Below are 24,176 nucleotides of genomic sequence, written 5' to 3' on the forward strand. Positions count from 1 at the left end.
AACAATAAACAAGAAAAAATTTAGAAGTAAAAAATTATAGGCAAAAACATACATACACACATAAATACACGATACATGAGTAAAGAATTATTTTAAACAAATGTTAATAATATAAGGACACTTGATGTACATATATAGTGGAGTTTAAAAGTCTGAGACAATTAGTAAAAATGTTTCTATTCATTTCTAATTGAATGCAAATTTATCAGCAAAATCTTTAGTGAAAATCCTATAAATAGTTGGATGTATTGGGTTAAGCATTCAAGTACTGGGTTAAGCATTCTACATAGTAGCATTATATATACATAAACATTTTTCACACAACAAATACTCAGTAGCCAAACTTTGTACCTTCACATGTTCTCATCACTAGCAGCATTGTTGCATATGTCCACAAGTAGGTCTATTTGTGTTTTGGACTCCACGCAGCACTGAGAAGTATTGGTCTGAGAGCTTTGTCTTTTCGACACATATGACAGTTCTCGGTTGCCTTCTCCCGTCGCTGCACTGGACAGGTGACGGAACAGCTTGTGGATACCTGTGTCCCTCAGTGAGGTGCGAAAGCTCCGTGCTGCAAAAACGTACAGCACCGGATTGATAGTGCTGCTGACAAAGACCAGTGAGCTAGAGACCATATGCAGGGCATTCAAAACATCTAGGATTTTGTCTCCCACTGGGGAGTCATCGTACGCAAAGTACACCAAAGACAAAAGGTTCATGATGTGATGTGGGATCCAGCACAGAGCAAACACCACCACAACACCAACAATCAGCAGTGTAGACTTACGCTTGGACCTGAAGCTCATCTGTGTGATTCGACTATAGAGGCAGCCATAGCAGATCACCAGGATGGAGAAGGGGATCACGAAACCCACCAGAGACTCCAAGAGCAGAAGAGCAGCCTCCTCTGTATTGGAACTATATTCCCTATTCAAGCACTCTTTTTGTCCATCAGTATCGTCCAAGACCTGAGTGATTAGTACCGGAATGCTGAGAAGAAAGGACACCACCCACACGCCCAGCAAGATCTTATTCAACATCTGCTTCTTTCTCCAGGCAGTTGAGGCAAAGGGGTACCTGACAGCAAGGAAGCGCTCCACACTCATGATGGTGATGAAAAAGATGCTAGCATACATGCAGGCATAGATGACATACACCATGGCCTTGCACACAACCTCAGTAAACACCCAGGACCAAACCAATGAGTAGATCCACAAAGGTAGGGTGACGACCACCAGCAGGTCAGCAACAGCCAGGTGCATGATGAGCAACACAGTGTGAGAGCGCTGCTTCACGTGCCTCATGATGGTCCACACAACCAGCAGGTTCCCCGGAGTCCCCACCATAAAGCACACAGACAGGATGACACAGGCTCCCACAATACTTGGCTCCATCTCTATCTCCTTGGTCAGTTAAAGAACGCTTACACCAGTAACGTTGCTTCCTGCAAACACTTCAATGTGCACAAAACCTTTGAACGGAGAGCACTGAGGGGAGGCTGCTAAAACACATACCACTTCCTTTCTTCATACTTTTTCAGGAAATGTAGAGAGAAAGTGTGATAGAGAGAGAGAGAGAGAGAGAGAGAGAGAGAGAGAATGAGCGCACTGGCAAAAAACCAGTGGAAACATGCAACATTGAAAGTCTAAAATATATATATATAAAAATAAGAAATGTTTTTGTCAGTAAATCAGAACATATTACACAACAGACAGTATTCAGACAAAAATCATGCTGGGTTTTGCTGGGGCACCAGTCAGAGTCTTCAGAAAACTGTGGCTAATTGTCCAAGAAGTGCCAGCCTTTCAGTAAAACTGTCCCTTCTTCTATATATATATATATATATATATATATCAGGCATAACATTATGACCTAATACTTATGTCTAATACTGCCCTAACCTGTTGAGGCATGGACTCCACTAGTAACTGATATGAGGACACTCTGGTATTTCTGTACTTGCCCTTCTTCCTCTGTGAAGCAATTAATCAATTTGCATAGCTATCAAGTTCTTATAAACAAGTCAAGAGGCTTTTATTGTTATTTCAACCATATATAGCTAATCAGGTACTTGGGTTTGAGTGAAATGAAACCCCCTGGTGCTACATAAAGACACAAGGCTACATAAAGACACAGGGCTACATAAAGACACAGGGCTACATAAGACAACACTAAAAAGTACAATCAATCTATTGACATAAAGAACATAAAGAATAGTTAGGAGAAATGGCAAAGCACACAACATTATAGTTCAAGTCTGAAGAGGACAAAAAATTTATATATATATATATATATATATATATATATATATATATATATATATATATATATATATATATATATATATATATCAGGCATAACATTATGACCTAATACTTATGTCTAATACTGCCCTAACCTGTCGAGGCATGGACTCCACTAGATCCCTGAAGAGGTGCTGTGTTATCTGGCACCAAGATTTTAGCAACAGATCCTTTAAGTTGCGAGGTGGGGGCTCCATGGATCGAACTTGTTTGTCCAGCACATCCCACAGATGCTTGATTGGATTGAGATCTGTGGAATTTGGAGGACGAGTCAACACCTTAAACTCGTTGTTGAGCACATCAAACCATTCCTGAACCACTGCTGCTTTGTGGCACAGCGCATTATCCTGCTGAAAGAGGCCACAGCCATCAGGGAATACCGTTTCCATGAAAGGGGGTACATGATCTTCAACAATACTTAGGTAGGTACGTGTCAAAGTAACATCCACATGGATGACAGGACCCAAGGTTTCCCAGCAGAACATTGCCCAGAGCATGACACTGTCTCACACATCCTGATGGTATTGCATGATGCAGAAGTATCTGCCTATTTCTCAGCACCATTAAACCAGACCAAATCTCTAACTCCATTTGTAGAAATGCAGCCAAACAAACCTCCGCCTGCTACAGACAAACATTTCAATTTTTTGACTCATCAGTTACTCATTTTTCTGCGCCCCACTTCCTATGCTTTTGTTCATAGTTGAGTCGCTTTGGCTTTGTATGGCTTTCTGAAGGCAATTCTTTCACTTCTGGCCAGACAGTAGGTGGACCCACTGGTTTCTGACAGTTCTTTACTGATGGCACTGCTGGACATCTTCCAGTGTCGTAAGGAAGTAAGCATGATGTCTTTCATCTGCTGTATTAAGTTTCCTTGGCTGACTACTGTGTCTATGGTCCTCAACATCGCCTGTTTCTTTGTGCTTCTTCAAAACAACTTGAACTACACATCCTGAAACCCCAGTCTACTTTGAAATCTTTGCCTGGGAGAGACCTTGCTGATGTAGTATGTACCTTGTGTCTTGTTGCTGTGTTCAGTCTTGTAGGACCCGTGACATGAAACTGTCTTTGTCTGTTGCACCCAGTTGTAAGCCCCTACACAGCTCCTCACCCAGTTTTAAGCCTCCTTCACAGCTGTTTCTGTTTCAGTTAATGACGTGAATGAATGTGTTTTAACCTACATATGAAATTGATGATCATTAGCACCTGCTTGGTATGACTGGTTAATCATACACCTGACTCTGATCTTACAAAATCCCTGACTTTGTGCAACTGTAAAAAGTTAACATTCATCTTTTGAGACATACTGTATGAGGTTTCTCCTGGTAACTGATATGAGGACACTCTGGTATTTCTGTACTTGCCCTTATTCCTCTGTGAAGCAATTAATCAATTTGCATAGCTATCAAGTTCTTATAAACAAGTCAAGAGGCCTTTATTGTTATTTCAACCATATATAGCTGATCAGGTACTTGGGTTTGAGTGAAATGAAACCCCCTGGTGCTACATAAAGACACAAGGCTACATAAAGACACAGGGCTACATAAGACAACACTAAAAAGTACAATCAATCTATTGACATAAAGAACATAAAGAATAGTTAGGAGCAATGGCAAAGCACACAACATTATAGTTCAGGTCCCAAGAGGACAAAAAATTTGTGATCTAACTGAATGAGAAAATGTGCAATGTTTTTATTTGTTTACTTGTAAGGCGTGAGAATATCCAGGGTGAATTAATGTAAAATCTCCCTAACCACAATGTGTGTCTAGTCTGAACACATGATGTTTACTACATGTTGTTCACATGAAAATTGAGAAGTTCCTGTTTTTTTGGCTTGAGTGCTGAGTCCCAATTTCCCAGTAAATTCACATGTGAAAACAAGTTTCATAAAGGAATTTAAAAATACAACCTATTTAAAACGTTGAATGAATAAGAATTAACTAACATCCTTCCATGCATTGACACTAATTATAAGAACAGTTCTCAGTATGTGATGCAATCCAAGTCTTGAAACACAGTTCAAGTCAGAATTCACCCAGCACACCTTAGACATCTGCTGCAGGTTCCAAAGAGTCAAAAGTCTGGAGCTCAGTCCCTCTTGATTGGACAGTATGTGTAGCAATTTCCTGAAAGAGTCTGGCCATTGCTGACTTTCTCAGACTTCCCTGGAAGCTTCTGGCAGCAAAAGCATAAAGCAATGGATTCACTGAGCTGCTAACGAATGCCAGCGCTCCAGAGATGTATCCTGCTGCTTCTGAGACTTCTTCCAGTGAGTCTGCTCCAAGCAGATGTGCTATGTTAATGACATTCATAATATGATGGGGCAGCCAGCAGAGAGCAAAGGCCACCACCACCGCAGTGATGAGGAAAGCAGATTTGTGTTTATTCCTTCTGTGCATGTGACGAAGTTGAGACGCCACCTTGACATAGCACACCGCCAGGGTGAGAAATGGGATGACAAAGCCGATCAATGTCTCCAAACATGCACAAAAGACCTCCAGAGCGACTGAACCAATCTCTGAAAATATGCAGTGAAAAACACCATCTGTGCTTTCAAGAGATCGGGTCCAAATAGCTGGCAGTCCTAGCAGGAGGGCCAGGGTCCACCCCCCAGCCAGGATTAGTCTCATAGCTTTGCTGTTTTTCCAGTGCAGCATCTTAAAAGGGTACTTAACAGCCAAATAGCGCTCCACACTCATAATAGTGATCAGAAAAACACTGGCGTACATGCAGGCATAGATGACGTACGCCATGGCCTTGCACGCAACCTCACCAAAAACCCAGGACCGAGCCAGCGAGTAGATCCACAGAGGCAGGGTCACAAGTACCAGCAAATCAGCAACAGCCAGGTGCATGATGAGCAGCAGAGTATGAGAGCGGTTCTTCACATGCCTCATGATGGTCCACACAACCAGCAGGTTCCCTGGAGTCCCCACTACAAAGCACACAGACAGGATGACGTATGCCATAGCTCCCCCTGTGGTATCCCCGAAGACTGTCCCGTTAGAGCTGGAGTAAGATGAGTTGTTCATGTTTGCATCTGGCCAGTAACTGTTGTTAGTAAGTCTTGAACCTCTAGCCTACTACAGCTGAAGTTTTCTATTAATGTGTGGCAAGAAAGCTTCTCTCTCTTTACTTCTCCAAATTACAATCACATGAAGAGCAAAAAACGAAAGTGGTAAGAAGAAGTCACACTTGGAGGTCCAATGACTCGCTATAATGTGTTGCAATGTTTTGAATTTATGCAATCTTTCATAACTGAATTTTTTTAATAAACATGATAATTCACAGATAATCACAGAGGATGACCTTGCTGAAATGGTGGCAAAAACATGTTGGTAAATGGACCGGATGTGAATGAGCATGTGCATGGTGCGCTAGCATCCCAACCAGGTTGTATTTCAGTCATGTGTCCAGTGTTCCTGGGAAAGGCGCCCTCTGAATCGGATAAAGTGCTTAGTGAAGATGACTGAATTAAGAATATCAATGAATCAATGCAATATTTTTAATAAGTTTAAATCCAACATTCAAATGCTTGCTCCTAGGTGACAAACAAACACAATCAATAGAGGGTCTATTCTAAGACACATGTTCTCAACCCTGGTCCTGGAGTGTTTATTATAATTATTATTATTAAGTTTAATAAATTATTTCTATAGGTCAGTGATAAACACGCACCCTAATTCAAATCGGGAACTAGTTAATTATTTGAAGCAGGAAGCAGGGAAAGCTCAAAAAGGACAGTCTATGTTAAGTTATGAACTATTTCAAACATTAATTGTGGTCATTCTTAATATTTAATCTACTTTGCCATTGAATCTACACACAATGTAGTGTTAGATGAAAAGATATTGATTTTTGAAAATTTAGGACCACTAGTAAAAAAAAAATTTTAAGGCAAGGTGAAAGGAGTCTGCCTCAAAATTTGTAAATGGTTTCATTTACCCTTTCTCAGATGTACCAGAGCCTGGTATAACACTTATGTGATTTATTTATCATTTAATGGAAATAGGAATAGCCTACTAGCTATAATTTTCTTGTGTCTAAAATACACACCATTGCAACATAGATGTTACATAGAGATTACTAGATTACACCACATGGGTGGTGTTTGAAAGTAAGTAATAAATCTAATAAAATTAATATAATAATAATAATAATGATGATGATGATGATGATGATGATAATAATAATAATAATAATAATAACTCATTTAAAAAGAGTTGTTTATTATATTTATATTTATTATTCTCATTATTTATCTTATAACGTTAATTTTTAACATATTAAAAACGAGCAATTCTGGTGCAGTGTAGACCAACACCATGATATATTTAAGTTTCAGTTTCTCTACAATTAAATCTATACAAATTATAGAATAAATGTGTGTGTGTGTGTGTGTGTGTGTGAGAGAGAGAGAGAGAGAGAGAGAGCTTGTTAAAATTATGTGCGCGTGCACCGCGGCACACTGAACGTTAATAATAAAACCCAAGCTCGAGCTCGTTTTGAACTCCTGTGCTTTGTTAAAGATACCTTAAAACGTTTTAAAAAAAAAATCATTTAGTTACAATAACTATTATTGGGGTGGAAAAGGGGAGAAAGTAAATTAGAAAGTCTCGGAAACACACTTTTTACTGTGTTGCTACAGAAAAACGGCGCAGTTGGTAACTGCACTTTAGCTAGCGTTGCTAATCGTGCTCACGCGCGCGGTGGCATTTTCACTGTTTTTTAACCCCTTATTGGTGCAATAGCATGTTGTCTAAATAGTTTATGAGCTGATTATGGAAGAAAGAGGAGAGGGTTACAGCTTCAATGTAGGAGGATGCGTTTTCTCCATTCCTCTGAACAGACTGGACTACTTCCAGGACTCCTTACTGCTGAAATCAGCCAGGGGACATGGGGGCAATTCCACACTGTTTATTGATCGAGATGCATGCGCGTTTAGACATGTTTATTACTGCATAAATACAGGAAAACTGACTTCAGAAGCTGTATTAGAAGTGAACATATTGCATGAACTTGCAACAGGTCTTCATCTAACAGCTCTGCAGCAGGTGGGTTCCTAAATATTTTGGATGCGAGAGAGAGCTTTTTTTCCTTACTGAAGCTTGCATTTCCTATTATTTCAATTCAATTTTATTTGTATAGCGCTTTTAACAATGAACATCGTCTCAAAGCAGCTTTACAGAACATAGGAAACATAAAAAAAAAACATGTCCTAGATGTTCATCCCTAGTGAGCAAGCCTGAGGCGACTGTGGCAAGGAAAAAACTCCCTTAGATGGTATGAGGAAGAAACCTTGAGAGGAACCAGACTCAAAAGGGAACCCCATCCTCACACCGGAGAGTGTGATTATAGATTATTCTAAACACCACAAGTGTGTGATATGAACAATGTCCTTTCTGCAGTGATGCAGATACAGCATATGTGTAATTTTAATGGAGAACTATTATATGCTCCTCCTGTTGTAACTCCTCTATACGAGCCTTCCATCTTCATAAAGAGCATGCATGTGTATGCTGTGTGTTTGACAGGGTTTAGAAAATCTACAGGTGACTGACTGCTCGAAGATCTGTGTCTCTAACTTCACAACTGAGGCTGAGACCTTCGGTGAGTGAACGTCTCCATCTGCTGGTGGGATATGATAATACAGAGGTTTACATTTTAAAGCATGAGCTACATTTCTTATTGATTTAATAGTAGGTTTTTTTATTATTGTTATTATTATTGAACTTGTACTAACCTGCCTTTCCCATGCATCTGTTGTTTGAGTGAGATACAACGATCAGGTGTAACATTATGAGCACTGACAGGTGAAGTGAATAACACTGATGATCTCCTCATCATGGCACCTGTTAGTGGGTGGGATATATTAGGCAGCAAGTCAACATTTTGTCCTCAAAGTTGATGTTAGAAGCAGGAAAAATGGACAAGCGTAAGGATTTGAGCGAGTTTGACAAGGGCTAAATTGTGATGGCTAGACCACTGGATCAGAGCATCTCCAAAACTGCAGCTCTTGTGGGGTGTTCCCGGTCTGCAGTGGTCAGTATCTATCAAAAGTGGTCCAAGGAAGGAACAGTGGTGAACCGGAGACAGGGTCATGGGCGGCCAAGGCTCATTGATGCACGTGGGGCGCGAGGGCTGGGCCGTGTGATCCGATCTAACAGACGAGCTACTGTTGCTCAGATTGCTGAAGAAGTTAATGCTGGTTCTGATAGAAAGGTGTCAGGATACACAGAGTATCGCAGTTTGTTGCGTATGGGGATGCATAGCCGCAGGGTGCCCATGCTGATCCCCGTGAATCGTCAAAAGCAATCGTCAAAACAATCGTCAAAACAATGGGCACGAGCATCAGAACTGGACCACGGACCAATGGAAGAAGGTGGCCTGGTTCTATGATTTATGTTTTCTTTTATATCACATGGATGGCTGAGTGTGTGTTTGTTGCTGACCAGGGGAACACATGGCACCAGGATGCACTATGGGAAGAAGGCAGTGTCATGCTCTGGGCAATGTTCTGCTGGGAAACCTTGGGTCCTGTCATCCATGTGGATGTTACTTTGACACGTACCACCTACCTAAGCATTGTTGCAGACCATGTACACCCTTTCATGGAAACTGTATTCCCTGATGGCTGTGGCCTCTTTCAGCAGGATAATGCGCTGTGCCACAAAGCAGCAATGGTTCAGGAATGGTTTGATGTGCTCAACAACGAGTTTAAGGTGTTGACTTTGCCTCCAAATTCCCCAGATCTCAATCCAATCAAGTATCTGTGGGATGTGCTGGACAATCAAGTCTGATCCATGGAGCCCCCACCTCGCAACTTACATGACTTGAAGGATCTGCTGCTAATATTCTTGGTGCCAGATTCCACAGTACACCTTCTAGTAGACTCCATGCCTCGATGGGTCAGGGCAGTTTTGGCAACAAAAGGGGGACCAACACAATATTAGGCAGGTGGTCATAATGTAATGCCTGATCGGTGTATAGTGCAGTGAGGCCTGAGACACATCACCCAGGAAATAGTGTTTAATATTTTTCTGCACTTTATGGGATAGATAAAGCCTTAAAGCTGGGTGCCTAAAGCTCTTGCCATGTATATGGCAGAATGGTCCACTGATTGTGCCAAGGCCCACAATGGTCAAAGCCCTTTGGGTTAAATTTCTTGGTTGGGTGACAGAAAGAATTCCATGTTGGTCAGAATCCCCAGGTTGGCTAAAGCCCCATGTTAGACAAAGCTTCAAGTTTAGACAGAAGCCTTTTTGGGCAAAGCCCCATATTGAACAATGCCACCTTCCAAAAAACATGCTGGCAGATGGACTGGTGTCTCATTTAGAGTGTTTTCCTGGCTCACACTCACTGTTCCCAAGATCCTCCGGATCCACGTTGACCCTGACAAGGATAATGTGGTTAATAAAGATAAAAAATGAGCTACTTTAATTAGATAAGGCTTTAGTTTATTAAGTCAGATTTATAGAATATGCTTTCTGAAAAGCATTAATCTTCTAAAATGTTTCCACCATGATAACAGTAATTCATCTCTATTTTAACTAATTCCACACTGCATTTTTATGTAGTTATCTGCTGTGTATTTCAGTCCATAAGGTCATGCCACAGGGGTTGGTGTCTGCACCTCTAGTGGCCAGTAAGGAAGAAGTGCATTACTGCTTTGTTCTTCTGGAGCATGTGCGCCTGCATCCAGGCCTGATCACCCATGACAATCTGCTATGGCTTTGTGAGGATGTAGCTGTTATAGAATGTAGCAGTCACCTCTTCAGGTTCATAGGCAAGCACTCTCTCTGCATAATCATCATTTAGATTTTGCTTCCACTCATACACCCAATAATTTTCTATTTACTTTAGGCAACTGGCGTTCTTACACTTTCCTCTTTCTTTAAATGGGTTTGATTAGGTGCCAGGTTGTTAGTACGAAGACTGTATTTAGAGTGAGTTTGTATTTACAAAACTAAATAGGCAACTTAAAATATTAAAATTGTTCATAAATATATATTTAAAAAATATATATATAAAAATCTAAAAAAAAAAATGAAAAGAAAACCACAAAGTAGGAGCAGCTAAAAGATGCAATAAAGAGAAAGACCTGGGCAATGGAGATGATTTCTGACGTTGTCCAGTAACCGGCCAGTCACCTTCTTAGAAAAAAATGTTTTTCTATTTTTCTAAATTTACAATTTTTTACACTATACAATGGTTTGAAACGTTTAAGACAACAGTAGCAACAGCTGTTGAAAGAAGAGGCTGATTATGAAAGATGACCTCCATTTGTTTTCCTGCATTAAAGCTAATTTCCTGCAGTCTGGGAAAGTCCTACTTCCAGAGCTGTTCAGAGAACATGAAGAATTGTATGACGAAGCCAGAATGGTGGGCATGACTGAGTTTATAGAGATGCTGCAGGAACCGAGTGGTGTGTAGTACAGTGAACTTTACATTTATAAACCTAAAAGGTTTGGACTCTGAATCACTGCAATGCCAAAGGAAAAGAGAATATGTCGCTGTTTTTGTGGTGCTTTATTTCCCCTCAGATTGGAAAGACGGGAGCACCTCGAGTGACTCGGATTCAGAAGGTCAGAGGTGCTGTGCGGTGGAGCCGCTCTATGTTCTGAGCTTGAGTCTGTTGGTCAAGTATCCCGACTCCTCTCTTGGTCAGCTGTGTGTGGACAGCAACCTTGAAGGCAACAGACTGTACATCATAGGAACTGGGGTGCTCTTCCAACATGTCGAGTGAGTCAAGGGGGTAACTAGTGATACGAGTTGGGGCAGTATTACTATATTACTATGGAGAGTTTGGTTTATTTCTGTAGTGAGATTTGAGTCATTGTGGAAATGGGTTATGGGTAATTGCAGGAATGGGATATTGAGAGTTTGGGTACTTGTGAGGCATGGAGGTTTGGAGTCTGAGACTTGATTAGAAGTTTAAGTCTTCTCTAGGGTAGGATGCCTGAAATATGGGTCATAGTGTGGGGGTGATGTTGAAAATTTGGAACTTCACCAGAGTTGGAGTTATTGTTTGAGTGGGCTGTTGGAAGATTTTGGGGTTAGAGGGAGTGAGATGTTTGTGATGTGATTGCAGGAACTGGTTGGGAACATCACGTCTACCTCTGACGAGGACTGCAGAAGAGTTGCCTAGCCTATGTGCTTATCTGGACAGTCAAGATGGAGTGTACCTGGCCATCAGAGAGGCTATGCGAGAACTCTTCCACAGGAAGGAAACCAGTAAGAGTGAAAACAAGCACTTGTAGTCACAGCAGGTTTTTGTTTATAGAAAAAAAAGATCTTATCATGGGTTTTTTAAGGTTTAGAAAGACAGATATGAATTTTTCAGCGAGTGTTTCCTCTCATCTCTCTTTAGCAGGCTACATGAGTGCTATGTCTTGGTCCGTCTCAGTGTCCACATTCACCCTTTATAAAGTTGTGAAGGTTTATGCTGGAACTCGTTGGTATGCTACATACTTCAAAACCCTTATAAAGGTATGTGACGTGTTCCCTTCACTCCACAAGTTATCCACTTTTTTGATCAGCCAAAATAAATTTTGGTCGTACTGACATTCTAAGCCAAGATCTACCCAAATGCAATAAAGAACATAAAATATACATTTATGAGTCCTTCCTCCCTAAAGATGTTAGATTAGTCATCCTCAGCACTGTAGCACTGTGTAAAGAATCTGAAATCCTCTTCTCCAGCATCCCGAGCTCCTCGCCAATACCAATAAGAGTAAATGGATTGTCTTTGGGGAGAGCCTACTGGTTAAGGGAGACGGCCAAATGTTCCGGCACATTCTTAACTTCCTGAGATGTGGCCGTTTGCTGCTGCCCCTGGACTTCAGGTGGGGGGAAGGCTTTCTGGATGGAAATGAAACCTAGTTTATGGCTATAAAAGGAAGAATGGCTGATATTTAGTCTTGTGTTTTGGTCTGTATCTGTGAAATCCACCTGTATGTCTGAGAGTGATTCACTGCTCTGTCTGTACAGTGTAAATGCAACAGACAATAAAAAGCTTTTTGTATGACAGACTAAAGTGCAGCTTTAAATGACCAATGTATTTGCAGGGAATGGACATTGCTGTGTCAGGAGATTGAGGCTTTCCAGATCCCTGCTCTGTCTAGTGCACTGCAGAACTCCCCAGACTACAGGTAACAGAGCTAGCATTAATCAGTTAGGCCAAATTTTGGATTGGATTGATTTTATCTGAATAGATAAAGTACAGAGCACGTAACATATTCTGATTAATTTCTGTCCCCTGGTTGTGGTGTATGTCAGGGTCTGGTGTAAAGCTAGGACCCAACCGAGGAATCTTTTCACGTCATGCAAAGATGAAGACATCTTAAGTCTCACCAGTGAGGTTTGTACTTGCATGCCTGGGCAAAGTCTTATTTAGCACCATTCTGTCAGAATAATCTGCATTGATTATCAGCTGAAGAAGTACTAGCTAAGCATTATCTGATATGCTTAAAACAATATAAGAAAAACCACAAGGTAGATTGAGATTTTCGGGCTCTTCTGCAGGGGAACATTCTGTAGCACCAGGCTTCAGGAATTTAATTTGAAGCTGCGGTCAGATCACCAACCTCTTTCACCCTGGATCCCGTGGAGTGTTTTAGTTGAGGGATCATATTCAGTGTATTTGAATGAAGCTAACATTTCCAAAGCACATCATAACCGACAAGAGAATTCTCTTGTGACTTTGCAGTCTGTTGATATAGTGATCGTTGGGATAAAGAAGTAAATTTGGGGTACAGTATGTCCAAAAACAAATCCTGATCTCTATATAGTGCCGTATTTTATAACATGTTAACATTTGTAGAATAGTGGAGAATATCCAGTGTGTAAACGAAGCCTCCTGGTGGTCCAGCGGCTCTCATCGCTGTGGTTGGGGTTTGATTCCCCGGCAGGGTGCTAGCCCAGCCACCGAAGAGTTAAATCACAGTGGCAGTCCCAAGCCCGGATTAAATTGGAGGGTTGCGTCAGGAAGGGCATCCAGTGTAAAACCTGTGCCAAATCAAAACATGCGGACCAAATGATCTGCTATGACGATCCCAAAACAGGGAGCAGTCAAAAGAAGAACAAGACCAACATCCAGTGTGTTAATGAAATCTCACAATACAATGCAATAACTTAGTGTCCAAATGCTCCACTAGAGCACAGGTTCCTTAATGTAGTACCCCATGACTTTTTTGCTTTAACACACCCACTTCAACTTTAGGAAGGGCTGTTAATTAGTAATCAGCTGGTTTACGTCTGTCTTACCCAAAAAGAGACTCCCATTCCAACAGTCTTGGGTCTTCAATCGAGTATCAGGAGTGGTTGGGATTGGACACCCCAGCAATAAAAGTTCAACCACTTTATGCATAATGGATCAAAGACAAAAAGTTAGAGTTAGCGTTATTAAAAAGAACTGAACATTATGTGAGAAACGGTGACTGTGAAGGCCATAGTCTATGATTTACATCATTTTCATCCTCATCAAATCAGTCAGCCTATGTGCCCTGTGGATGGAGATGATGTCATTCTTAAAAGACTGCTTCGGTTTTGTAAAGGAAATATTTAGTGCTTGTATAAAGGAGTGACACCTAAACCATGCTAACAAAATAAATACCATCACCTGTGTGTTGAAGATCAACAGCATATAATCCTGAATCATAGATTATGAATGAGATATTTTCTTGTTATTGCAGTAGAATTTCTGTTATACATGTTTAGTTGTTCTAATTTTATATTTATTATCAGTGAATTCATTCTGTAGTCACATGTTAAAGTAATAGGAGTGATGAGGAGAACCCGTAGACAGACGTTAATATGTGAAACCCTTTTTTGCCTTTGAACCGTTTCCAATTTGCATTTGAATACTATTTTGTCATTTAATAATAAAGACTGTATTAATAACTCTCCACAGGAATCACCAGAGGAATACGAGCCTCAAAGAGAAAGCCCAGAATACATTCTACTTTCCAGTGAAACATCAAGTACACACTCTGAGAATGAGGCTTCTGCTGGTGCATCCGGAATAACAGAAGTGCAACATGCTGCTACTGAGAAGACGGAAACAGCAGAGAAAACAGCCACTGCAGTCTCCAGCAGCTCTTGTGCTAATGAGGAGCCGCTGATTAAAAATAGGAGCAAGCTTCTACCAGTGAGCACAGCATACAGCGGCAGCAAGGGCATCTCGGGGGATTGCTGGAACAGAGAAATGGCTGTCTTATTGCACATACTGCGTGAGAGCAGGCAGGAGGAGGACAGTCCTCAGCTGGAACGGTTGGCTATACTATTGGAGTCCTCAACGGTTTCAAGAACCGAGCTCGTACAGCTGTTATCAGAACTGTCCGATAGAGAAACATCTGCCCTCACAGCAACACTGGTCAAAGCCTTCTCTAACAACCGGCAGAGCTGCAAGGAACAACAGCAAAGCAGTGACACGGGCAGCGCCCAGAAGAAACACACACACATTGAGGAGAGACTGGAACACAACACACACATGCACAAAAATCCAAGTAGAGGTAAGAAACAGTTGTGTTTAAGTATTAATTAAATTATAAACACACTTACTGTGTTGGTTTGCACTGTGTGTTACTGCAGATCAGAGGGTATCTATAAGAGGGAGTGTGTTTCCCATGCCTGTGTATGGTTGTGTGTTAACGGTGGAACATCCAGCAGTGCTGGGGAGAGGAGAGGCAGCGGGATACTTCACCCACAGTGTCATCTACACAGGTCAAGCATACAGTTTATACTTCAGTGTATTTCCTCAACAGGATCCAGTCTGAACTGAGCAGCAGAAAATAATTCAGGCACATTAATAATAACTGCATTAAGGTACTACTGGAGTCTTTAAACGGTAACCTGATACCCTGGGTGGCTTATAGATTTTAACGATGGTGACCTGCATACATTTATAAACGGGAAATGCAATTCAAAATAGCCTCAGAAGAAGAGAAAAATCAATATAGTTAATATAAAGATCGTGAACTTTGATCCAACTTAGTTCTTGTACAATCAGTTGCTATTACAAGTCACATAATTAGTTAACTGGTTATAATTAGATAGTTATATCCAGGACAACATTGTGGAAGAGTTTGATTATGAAAGATTTCCTAACATCCCATAAAGCATCATTATATCAATTATTAATGACTGTTGCATGTTTAGGCCTAGAGGAGTTTGTACATCAAATGTCAGTGATTAGGTAAGGAGGGAATTAGACAGAGAAGGAACCAAGAGGATGAGTGATGTGTTGAGTGCTTTGTGCAACAGCCAAAAAATTTACATTCTGGTCACATCAGACTTGTGTTTTGTTTTCCAACTGGTTTGAGTCTCCAACATTTTGGTCAATTTGTTTAACACAATGCCACATCTACATTAAAACAATATGCTGGAGTTCTAAGGAGATTCGGGTTGAATGACTGACTTAGCTTTCCTCCAACAGACGAACAGCCTCAGTTGATGCAGTCTGCCAAGAAAGAAGGCGATGGTATGATCTTTACTTATCTTATTTAAAATCAAGCGTGATTCTGTTCAGGTTTATTTGTTCTCCAGGTGTCATTCGGCATGGTTTCCTTCCAGCACAACAAACACACGGGGGCACTAGGACTCCTTTTTTTCATAAAACCTCAAAACTCTGTCATGTTCACGTTTGCCTGTCACGTCATTAAGACCGACGAAGGCCAAACATTTCTAGTGAGAGGAATAACAAACTGTAGCAGCAACGCAGACGTTTGTGTTTACAGTCTGGCTCCGGAGCACGTAACGCTCTGCTGTTTTCATGGCAAGCTAGTTAAAGCTTACTCTGGGTCGTATTTTTGTGAATACTTTTCTGCTAAAAGGATATTTAAAAAAGGATAAATTGTCTTGTGCTATTCGTTTGAACTAATACAGCGTCTTCTTCACCAGATGTTGCATTCGCATACTTCAGTATGTCTTATGAAGAGATGGTATACGCTCGTGAGTGTCATGCCTTTCTCACCGGCACGATCTTAGACTCTAGAAGACTCGAGCCAAAGGACTGCATAGTCAAGCTGGTCCATCATCTCTGGGTAAAGTCAAAAATAACTGGACGTTTGACTCGGCGGTGTTTGTGCTTCATGTTTTTGTATGATCATCAAGGTTAAAAAACACTATCCAAACGGTAATAAAAGTACATGTAGCACTGCTGAAATCTGACCCTTAGTGTCTGCTGCAGACAGGTCACATGGGAGTGGACAGCTTTGTGCAAGAGCTTTTGACCGCAATCAGAGTCAGGCCACATAAAAAACTGGAAAAGCAGGAGAAGCTGTTGCAGTGGGTCAAGGTAACTACCTGTGTCTTCAGCAGGTCTAAATGTTAAGGGTTTTCCAGCAGTGTGGTCAGGTAATAACATTTCAGATGCGGTTGATAGTTGTAAATAACTCTTCATTTCTCATGTCAAGTTCACTCTACCACTGGCAAAGACATACACAGAGTGTGTACGAGAGTTACTGAGGAAGACTTCCCTCCACACAGTCAGCCGGGTTTCTCCAGACATGCTGGAAGTCACAATATCAACACAAAAGGTATGTATAAAAAACTGCATCTTCCATTTCCTACTCACAAGACGGAGACTTCCCCACAGCTCCCAGTGGCTCGTTATGACCTGCTAATCACGTCAACTGCAGTGTAATTAAACCCAACAGGGTCCTATTATATTTCAAAGCCTGAAGAATGTAGTATTGTGTCTTCTATCAGGGTTAACAAGAATTCGATTTTATCTGTTTGGCTTTATATTTTTAGTATAATAGCATTGTCCAGTTAACAGTGGACAAACCATAGCCCCTGACTAGTTCACTAGATGATTTTCCCAAAATGCACCATAAATCCAGGGTACAAATAATGTATATTTGTTCCACAGTGCATACCTGAAATGTATTTCTCAGCAAAATGACCTCTATCATGCAATATAATGGCCTTTCAGCTGAAACAGATCTGAAATGAAACTCACGTTCATTGTGAAACAATGCAAAACCAATGCTGTTTTATTAAATATTCATGAAACTAAAACATGACACTTAGTCCCACTAGAAGGACTTTTATTCTCCAGCTGCGGAAATTGAACACCTATTCTCTTTTTTCTTTTCTGAAGTGTAAATGGTTTCATAGTTGATATGAATGGCACTTTAGTGATTCCCTGGATGGAAATGTACAAAGTTATCAGTCTTACATACTATGTACTTGACACAGGTGCTAATATTTACAGGCAATGTACAGTTTTATTTGTCTGGTTTTGCAGTTATATATAAAGCAGATACAAGACAAGTGAAATGAACTCCTTCCTCAAACAGGGTCAAGCAGCGACCAGTGGCCATTGAGTTCCTCGACATGCTGACCGCTCTGCATGAACACACCGATCCTGGAACAGGTCTGACCATCATAAAGCTGGAGCAGCTGGAAACAAGCTAGCCAGTAGCATCAAAATCCAAATAACTGTCCACAGGTCAGCCCAGAGAATCCCAACAAAGATAAGTAAATAAAAACTGAACAGTACAGTCATCAGGTGTAAAAGAGAAGAAGGCACTGCTTTTGGACTATCAGAGGAGTATCGTTGTAACCTTATGATAAGGTGTAGCTCTATCTTTTTGGTACTGAGCTATTTCAGAGCCAGTTCTTTTGCAGTCTACAGCAAAGTGGTCAATGGACAGATGAGGAAAAAAAAAATGTAGAAACAGTTCACAACTGTGTTAAACTAAAAGAATTATTTACAGTTACTGATAAGAGTACAGAAACTACTGTACCAGCACCTAAAAAAACAAAAAGATAAATACAACATCTAAATCAACATTCTTTTTTTTTTTTTTTTTTTAAAAAGGTATATATAAGCTCTCAAGTGGCATTTTTATTTTAAAAAACAGTGCTATTTTCCAGAACTATCAGAAGTCCGTATGATGAGATGAGATTTGGCGGAGGTTGAGTGGGACAATAAATACACGCCTGTGTCCACTTCGGTGTGGGGTGACGCTGTCGTCTTCTAGAAGAGCAGCCTGACGTTAAACCTATGAGACAACATGTTAGAATTATACAGTGTGTCTAAAGTAAACCGTTCCATATGGCTGTAGCTGATGTAGGTGGTAGTTATGTATGCGTCTGTTGTGGTTGGAGAGTCATGAGAGCAGAAGCAGGACTTACAGTAGCAGCTGTGGTTACACAGAGCGCTCACACTATAGTAGAGGGGCCTAGAACCTGATCACCTTTCTGTGGGGGGGGAAGAAGACATGGACGGGTTATTAGTACAGGGTTAGAGGCTAGTCGTTATGCTCATTGGATACAATAATGCTTATTAGTGTTATCATTTATTTATGCCAGGTCATAAATATTAGTCCAAAACCAATGTTCACGCCAGTTACAAGTAAGACAGCATTTTTAAAGAATATTTTAGTGCTAAAGCTGTACATCTGACACTAAAATAGATTCTGCCTCACTGAATGCAGTCAGTCTAATTGTATTAATTAATCAGGAGGAAATTTGCATCGAGGTGTTGATTATGTTCTGGGTGCACAGGCAGCGGGTTACAGTGGCTGGTTATAAACAAACAAGAAGGAAAATGCCAGTTTAATGGATTAGGTATTGATCCATGATATCACTTGAATATCTTTCATCCAGAAGCCCACAGCATTATTGTCCTGATCGTACCTGGCTGTGCTGTAGAGTCGCTGAGACTGCTTACAGGAGTATCAAATTTTATATATTTATGCACAGCGTATACAACATTAAACAGTTCTGTGCAATTAGAGAGATGGCCTGATAGCAGCCATCATTATTTAGTGTTTTCTTGTCTGTGTTTACTGGGGTGTTTTAAAAGGGGAGGTACAGAGGTGCCACTTCAAACCAACCACTGCTGCAGGGACTTATTATACGCAGAAAAACATTCATCCAGAACAATGGGAAAGTGTACTTCCACTGTGAAGAAGCATGGGAAGACTAGATTACTTTTGATATCAAAATGCTTTCGTGGATCAACCTAACACATACACACACTTTAACAATGTTCTGAGAAACAGAAATACATATTTCTCATGGTTTTCTAGAGAGCCTGGAATGACTGGACTTCATGCCAAGTCTTAAAAGGAATATGTGATGAACACACACACACACACTGACCGCTGAAATGTACTGGCTGTTGAAGCTGGATTTGTGCTCAGAGGTGAAGCAGGACGAGTCGCATGGAGAGCTGGGCTCCTCAGACAGAGCCTCGGGGAGGTGACTGGACACACAGCCGCTGTCTGAACCACTCGAGCCGCTGCCCGATAGACAGTGCGAGGACGATCCCGAACTCTCTGTAGCTAGACACAAACAACTCAGTTTTATCTGTTTAACAGTAACCAATTGATTTTCTCTAAAATAGATTTTAGATCCCCAATAAAGAAGACCGAGGTGATGAAATTTTAAGAGGAACCAAATTCAAAACAGAACCCATCCTCATATTGTTATTTATAAACATAATAGACAAGACCTAGAGCTCTGCTTACTTTGTCAAAAAAAGATGAAAGGCTTAGAAGCCTGCTTATGCCATTTCTTATAAATGAATATATCTAGTATATTTATAGCACTTGTGAAGACATTGAAGGTTGAGCACCACAGGAACACAGTACTGAGATTACATAAATACACTGTTAAGGCTAATCTATTCATCTACCTGCCTGTATCGGCTCTCTCTGCTTACAGCTGATGGGTGTTTCTATGCTGTTTTTATTATTTTGGTAACGGGACGTTGTTATGGGAATCAAATAGACAATATCAAAACATGTCGTTCTGGGAAGTGAACGATGATAGATTTGATAGATTTAATGCGACGAGAAGCTTTGTGAGAAGAAAGCTCACACAATTTTTATTTGCATAAAGTTGGATGCTGCTGAAATTTTGCCAAGACACTATGAGTCTGAGTTTGCTGGACCAAATGGAGTGTTTTTGACCATTAGAGTATAATAACAAATAAAGTCATGTTCTCAAAGTGGGGTCAACACTATCCATCACACCCATATGTCCTTGTTAAACATCACATTCCAGATTTTTTTCCCTTGTTGCTGTTATAATAGTCCCCAGTCTTCTGTGCAGGTTTTCCGCTAGATTTTGGCGTGTTGGTGGATTTGCGCCCTTTCAGCCACAAAAGCAATAGTGAGGTCAGGCCCTCATGATCAGTGAGGACATTGTTACATATTACTCATTGTTTCAAAGCTATATCTGGACAAGTGGAAAGTTAGGGAACGTAAAGCTTTATTGATCTGATTAAATTAATGCGGTGGGACGTATTTGCCATGTTCTTAAATTTAATCTGTGCTGTGATTATATTGCTACCCTGGAAATGGGTTACAAAACGTTTGAGGTCCCCTGATTTAAAAGAACATACTCATTGAAGGCTGGCTGCTGGTTTCATGCTCAAGCTCATCCTCCTCAATCAGGGGTCTCTCCCCTGGTAGCAGAGTCTGACTGCTGTACATGTGGAGGTTGAGGGGCCCCAGCAGTGTGGAAGACGGGGGTCCACCTGGCCCTGGAGTTCCGTTAACTGGTGCACTCACAGCAGCTCTCTTAAATGGATTAGAGTGGTCAAATAGAGAGACGGCGATGGACGCCCTTGTCCTGGCTCCTGTAGCAAAAGAACAGAGAGTGAGTGCACACATCAATATGGGGTTTTATTGAATAAAATGCAACACTCACAGTTAAAGGGCAAAACGTTATGATTAAGCATCTAATGCTACTGAACTAAATAAGTTGCTGAGGTCTGGTCTTACCTCTGCCCTTCATGATGTAATCGATGGCACGATCATTGATAGCAGCATCACTGGGTTTGATATCCAAAAACGGCTTATTGCCCACTCCCATAGACACCATCTCCTGCATACGGATTTCTACACACACAGACACGCACACCAAATCAGATCACTCTACCAGAGATTCAAACACTTGGACAGCAAATTTGATAAATACCAGTTCACCACACTGCCTTTTATAACTCTGTAATTTATGGTAAAAAAATATACAGAGCTTTGCCAGAGTCTGAAAACCTGAGCTACTTTCAAAGACCTGATTGATTTGCATTTTCTTCTCACTCAGTGATGCCATGTCAGAGTTTCGTAAAACAATACAAGACGGATTCAAATGAGTCTTTTGAAAAGCCTGTTTCTGTAAGCCTGGGGCGAGTACAGATACAAATACAGAATTTATTAATTCCAAACTTGCTGAGGTGCTGAAGAAAAAAGACTAACAGACCATCATCCAAAATATTCATTTGATGTCTTGACAAAACATTACATGGAAGTGCCACACACACACACACACACACACACACACACACCTTTGTTCCGTGTGGCCTGTTGCCACAGTATGCGGGCGATGTCTGAGGTCCATGCTTGTTTAATGTCAGCAGTAGCAGCCTGGAGGATGTAGGTCTGGTTCTTTGATGTTCTTCTGCGAAACCAGATCTCAAAGCGTAGCCCATTCTCCCCTGACGTCTCTGTCATCCCCACATCAGCAGTCTATAAAATCAAGAAGACTGAGACACTGAAACTCAGCTAATATTTATCTGGAACGAATAAGGTTTAGTTTACTAGCTATTAACTATCTAGCTAACTATTTAAGATAGCAGAAAGATAAAGGGCTATACCTAAATAATATGTTTACAGATTCTTCCTTTCATTTAAATGAAGTTAAAACTATGGAGATGTTCGTACACTATTTTAGTATCTCCTTTGGCATTCAAAAACAATGTGCAGATCCAGATACTTGTTCAGGAGCACAGTAAGATACTCTATACACTAAATCTGGAAAAGGAATCATACAGGTACTCGTCCGATGCCAGTTTTAAACACATCACTTTGACGTGATTTACCTTAAAGGAGTGCTTGTATATGTAGACATCCAGGCCTCCCTCGATCCGTTTGGGTTTGCTGAACAGCACCAGGTCCTCAAACAGGAACACATGTCTCTGGCACTTCTTCCTCCCGTACCAGATGGTAAACTCATCCTGCCGAACCAGCTGGCCCTGCTCCTTCAGGTTCACCTGAGACACAAAAGCAGGTATGCCTAAACCTCAGAATAACATGTTCACTTCATAATCTTTATAAGCTCATAATAAAACTGTCATGCAAGATGATTTTATCATAGCAGTGTGTTCTTTGTGTAGATAAAATTTTGAGAGTAGTGACAGGGGGGGGTTTACTCACATCGCAGTCGCGAATGGCATCCATGGCCAGCAGGTCATTGCCGTGGCGCAGCTGGAACTTCACCATTTCAGCAGCGGCACGTAGATAGGAGAGCTCCTGCTCCTGAGCCTCGCTCACCTCCTTAATCAGATCCTTGAGCAGAAGAGCGTATTTACTCATTCGCTGGATGGGCTTCAGCAGGTATGAGGCCAAGTCCATTTTATCCTCCAGCTCCAGCTGTTTATGCTGGAAAAAGAAATAGATTGTGAGGGTGAAACAAGGACATGTGGGGGGGGGGGGGGGTATCTGACACTGCATATGCACCATGCATCAAAGACTGAGTAGCATCATCTTAGGGTTATTTTTGGTCGTTTTAAAAGAATACACGTTCCACTTAATCTTGAATTGCAACAACAAAAGGTCTTTGAGATAGATATGAGTGAATACTTTACTAAAATTGTTCTTGGTGTAAAGTAAAGGACTGTAAGTAAGTATTGTAACTTACTGCTACAAATTCTTTCTAGAAATCTCCCCCCAATCCTTTCTAATCTGGGCTCCTGTCAATTCTCACCCACCCATAGTCAATTCTATTCCATACCATAAGACAGCTCCCAATTGGAAAGGGTCGAGGCTAACAAACGCCATCTCAGAGACGTAAAGCCAAATAACTGCATCTTATCAAACTGCTGCTGGAGCATCGTCACAGCTTTGAGTCTTCCAGTTACATGGAGTTCACAGACTCTTGCAATTATTGGCTAGGGTTGCTGTGAATGACAGAGGAAAGAATATGTTTTCCATTTCACCCCGAGAGAACGGCCAATTTTGCTCAATCGGATCTGCGAGTTTGCAATCATCACTCAGGAACCTCTATAACTACAACAGAGATCCTTTCTCTGAGATTATAAATTCCTTTAACAAGTATTTTTTAAATTAAAATAGTTGGCAATGAATTCTGCTCAAACAACGGCAGTTAGACCATCATCACACTCTTCTCAGTACAGTGAAATGAGTCAGAAATGAACAGACTCCATCATGCATCTTCTTGTGCAGGAGTTTGGGTCACTCACCCTGAAGAAGCTGTTTCCATGGCTGGCCAGCAGTGAATCTGACTTGGGCTTATTCTTGCTGTACAGAGCGTACAATCCAAACTGGTCTTGCTGCATATTGAACCCGAAAGAGGGGGGAAAAAAAAAAAATCAGTACTGCAGTTCACTAAGCCAGAGCTTCTACATGCATAAGTACATGCTACATTTTGTTGGTCAGGAAATGTCGAACAGATTGGAACAGGCATTTAAATTCAGTTTTATCTGGAAGCACTTTTTGGTGGTATGGGATAAATGGACTTATATTTTGTTTTATATTCATTTTATACACCCAGAGCATCGTCGGTTTCCCTGTGCCAGGAATGTGTCATGTAATTTTAGACTGCTGTAGGCTGCCTCCTTATTCTGCTTTTTCCACTTTTTCTTTCATTTTCCAATCACAAGTTTTTTTTTTTTAAAAAAAGGATGTTTTTACAGTTGTACTGTGGTAAAGAATGGTAAAAGTATCCATGCAACATCCTAAGACCAGCCTGGATTTACAAATTAAATGGAGTAACCGAATACGGACTCTTTTTTGACAGATTTTTAAAGTGAATCCTCATTAACAGCCTAATTTACTAAATATTTGAGTTAATTGGTTTTTCATGTCTGATCTATTTCAGAGGAAGCGTGTA

At 40.9% G+C, this 24,176-nt stretch overlaps 4 protein-coding genes across 5 annotated transcripts in view; 1 reads left to right on the forward strand and 3 right to left on the reverse strand.

Annotated features, from left to right (window-relative positions):
- Positions 1-19: 19 nt before the first annotated feature.
- si:dkey-148a17.6 (uncharacterized protein LOC108190685 homolog) lies at positions 20-1,523 on the reverse strand. Its single transcript, XM_058381444.1, has one exon. The coding sequence runs from the start codon at positions 1,392-1,394 to the stop codon at positions 354-356; it is 1,041 nt and encodes a 346-aa protein (XP_058237427.1). The 5' UTR covers positions 1,395-1,523; the 3' UTR covers positions 20-353.
- Positions 1,524-2,396: 873 nt separating this feature from the next.
- si:dkey-148a17.5 (uncharacterized protein LOC100535037 homolog) lies at positions 2,397-5,445 on the reverse strand. The gene has a single exon (XM_058381464.1). The coding sequence runs from the start codon at positions 5,336-5,338 to the stop codon at positions 4,352-4,354; it is 987 nt and encodes a 328-aa protein (XP_058237447.1). The 5' UTR covers positions 5,339-5,445; the 3' UTR covers positions 2,397-4,351.
- Positions 5,446-7,028: 1,583 nt separating this feature from the next.
- On the forward strand, positions 7,029-17,726 carry LOC131347366 (BTB/POZ domain-containing protein KCTD19-like). Its single transcript, XM_058381375.1, has 18 exons — positions 7,029-7,360; positions 7,841-7,916; positions 9,904-10,092; positions 10,609-10,731; positions 10,850-11,048; positions 11,398-11,540; positions 11,677-11,795; positions 12,009-12,151; positions 12,374-12,457; positions 12,585-12,666; positions 14,218-14,818; positions 14,898-15,029; positions 15,742-15,786; positions 16,206-16,348; positions 16,495-16,602; positions 16,721-16,843; positions 17,410-17,417; positions 17,609-17,726. Exons 1-18 carry the CDS (start codon positions 7,088-7,090, stop codon positions 17,724-17,726), a joined length of 2,709 nt encoding a protein of 902 aa, XP_058237358.1. The 5' UTR covers positions 7,029-7,087.
- Positions 17,287-24,176, reverse strand: part of plekhg4 (pleckstrin homology domain containing, family G (with RhoGef domain) member 4) — a 59,640-nt gene continuing 52,750 nt past the window's right edge. Inside the window, exons 16-24 of one of the 2 annotated variants that reach the window (XM_058381634.1) lie at positions 23,527-23,616; positions 22,481-22,705; positions 22,147-22,317; positions 21,613-21,793; positions 21,050-21,166; positions 20,668-20,904; positions 19,422-19,603; positions 18,450-18,515; positions 17,287-18,316 (exon numbers count right to left, since the gene is read on the reverse strand). In XM_058381634.1, coding sequence (XP_058237617.1) covers positions 18,477-18,515; positions 19,422-19,603; positions 20,668-20,904; positions 21,050-21,166; positions 21,613-21,793; positions 22,147-22,317; positions 22,481-22,705; positions 23,527-23,616 — 1,242 coding nt within the window. In that variant the 3' untranslated portion in view covers positions 17,287-18,316; positions 18,450-18,476. The remainder of the gene's footprint in view (positions 18,317-18,449; positions 18,516-19,421; positions 19,604-20,667; positions 20,905-21,049; positions 21,167-21,612; positions 21,794-22,146; positions 22,318-22,480; positions 22,706-23,526; positions 23,617-24,176) is intronic. The other variant, XM_058381635.1, reaches the window with a different exon arrangement.

This window comes from Hemibagrus wyckioides, linkage group LG27 (assembly GCF_019097595.1).
Source record: "Hemibagrus wyckioides isolate EC202008001 linkage group LG27, SWU_Hwy_1.0, whole genome shotgun sequence".
NCBI classification, from domain to species: domain Eukaryota; kingdom Metazoa; phylum Chordata; class Actinopteri; order Siluriformes; family Bagridae; genus Hemibagrus; species Hemibagrus wyckioides.

Excerpts from the sequence above, each read along its gene's own strand:
- LOC131347366 (XM_058381375.1), top strand. The coding sequence starts at position 7,088 with ATGGAAGAAAGAGGAGAGGGTTACAGCTTCAATGTAGGAGGATGCGTT. Across the intron at positions 10,732-10,849 it reads GATGCTGCAGGAACCGAGTG|ATTGGAAAGACGGGAGCACC; the intron begins GTGTGTAGTACA and ends ATTTCCCCTCAG. Across the intron at positions 11,049-11,397 it reads GTGCTCTTCCAACATGTCGA|GAACTGGTTGGGAACATCAC; the intron begins GTGAGTCAAGGG and ends ATGTGATTGCAG.
- si:dkey-148a17.6 (XM_058381444.1), bottom strand. The coding sequence starts at position 1,394 with ATGGAGCCAAGTATTGTGGGAGCCTGTGTCATCCTGTCTGTGTGCTTT.
- si:dkey-148a17.5 (XM_058381464.1), bottom strand. The coding sequence starts at position 5,338 with ATGAACAACTCATCTTACTCCAGCTCTAACGGGACAGTCTTCGGGGAT.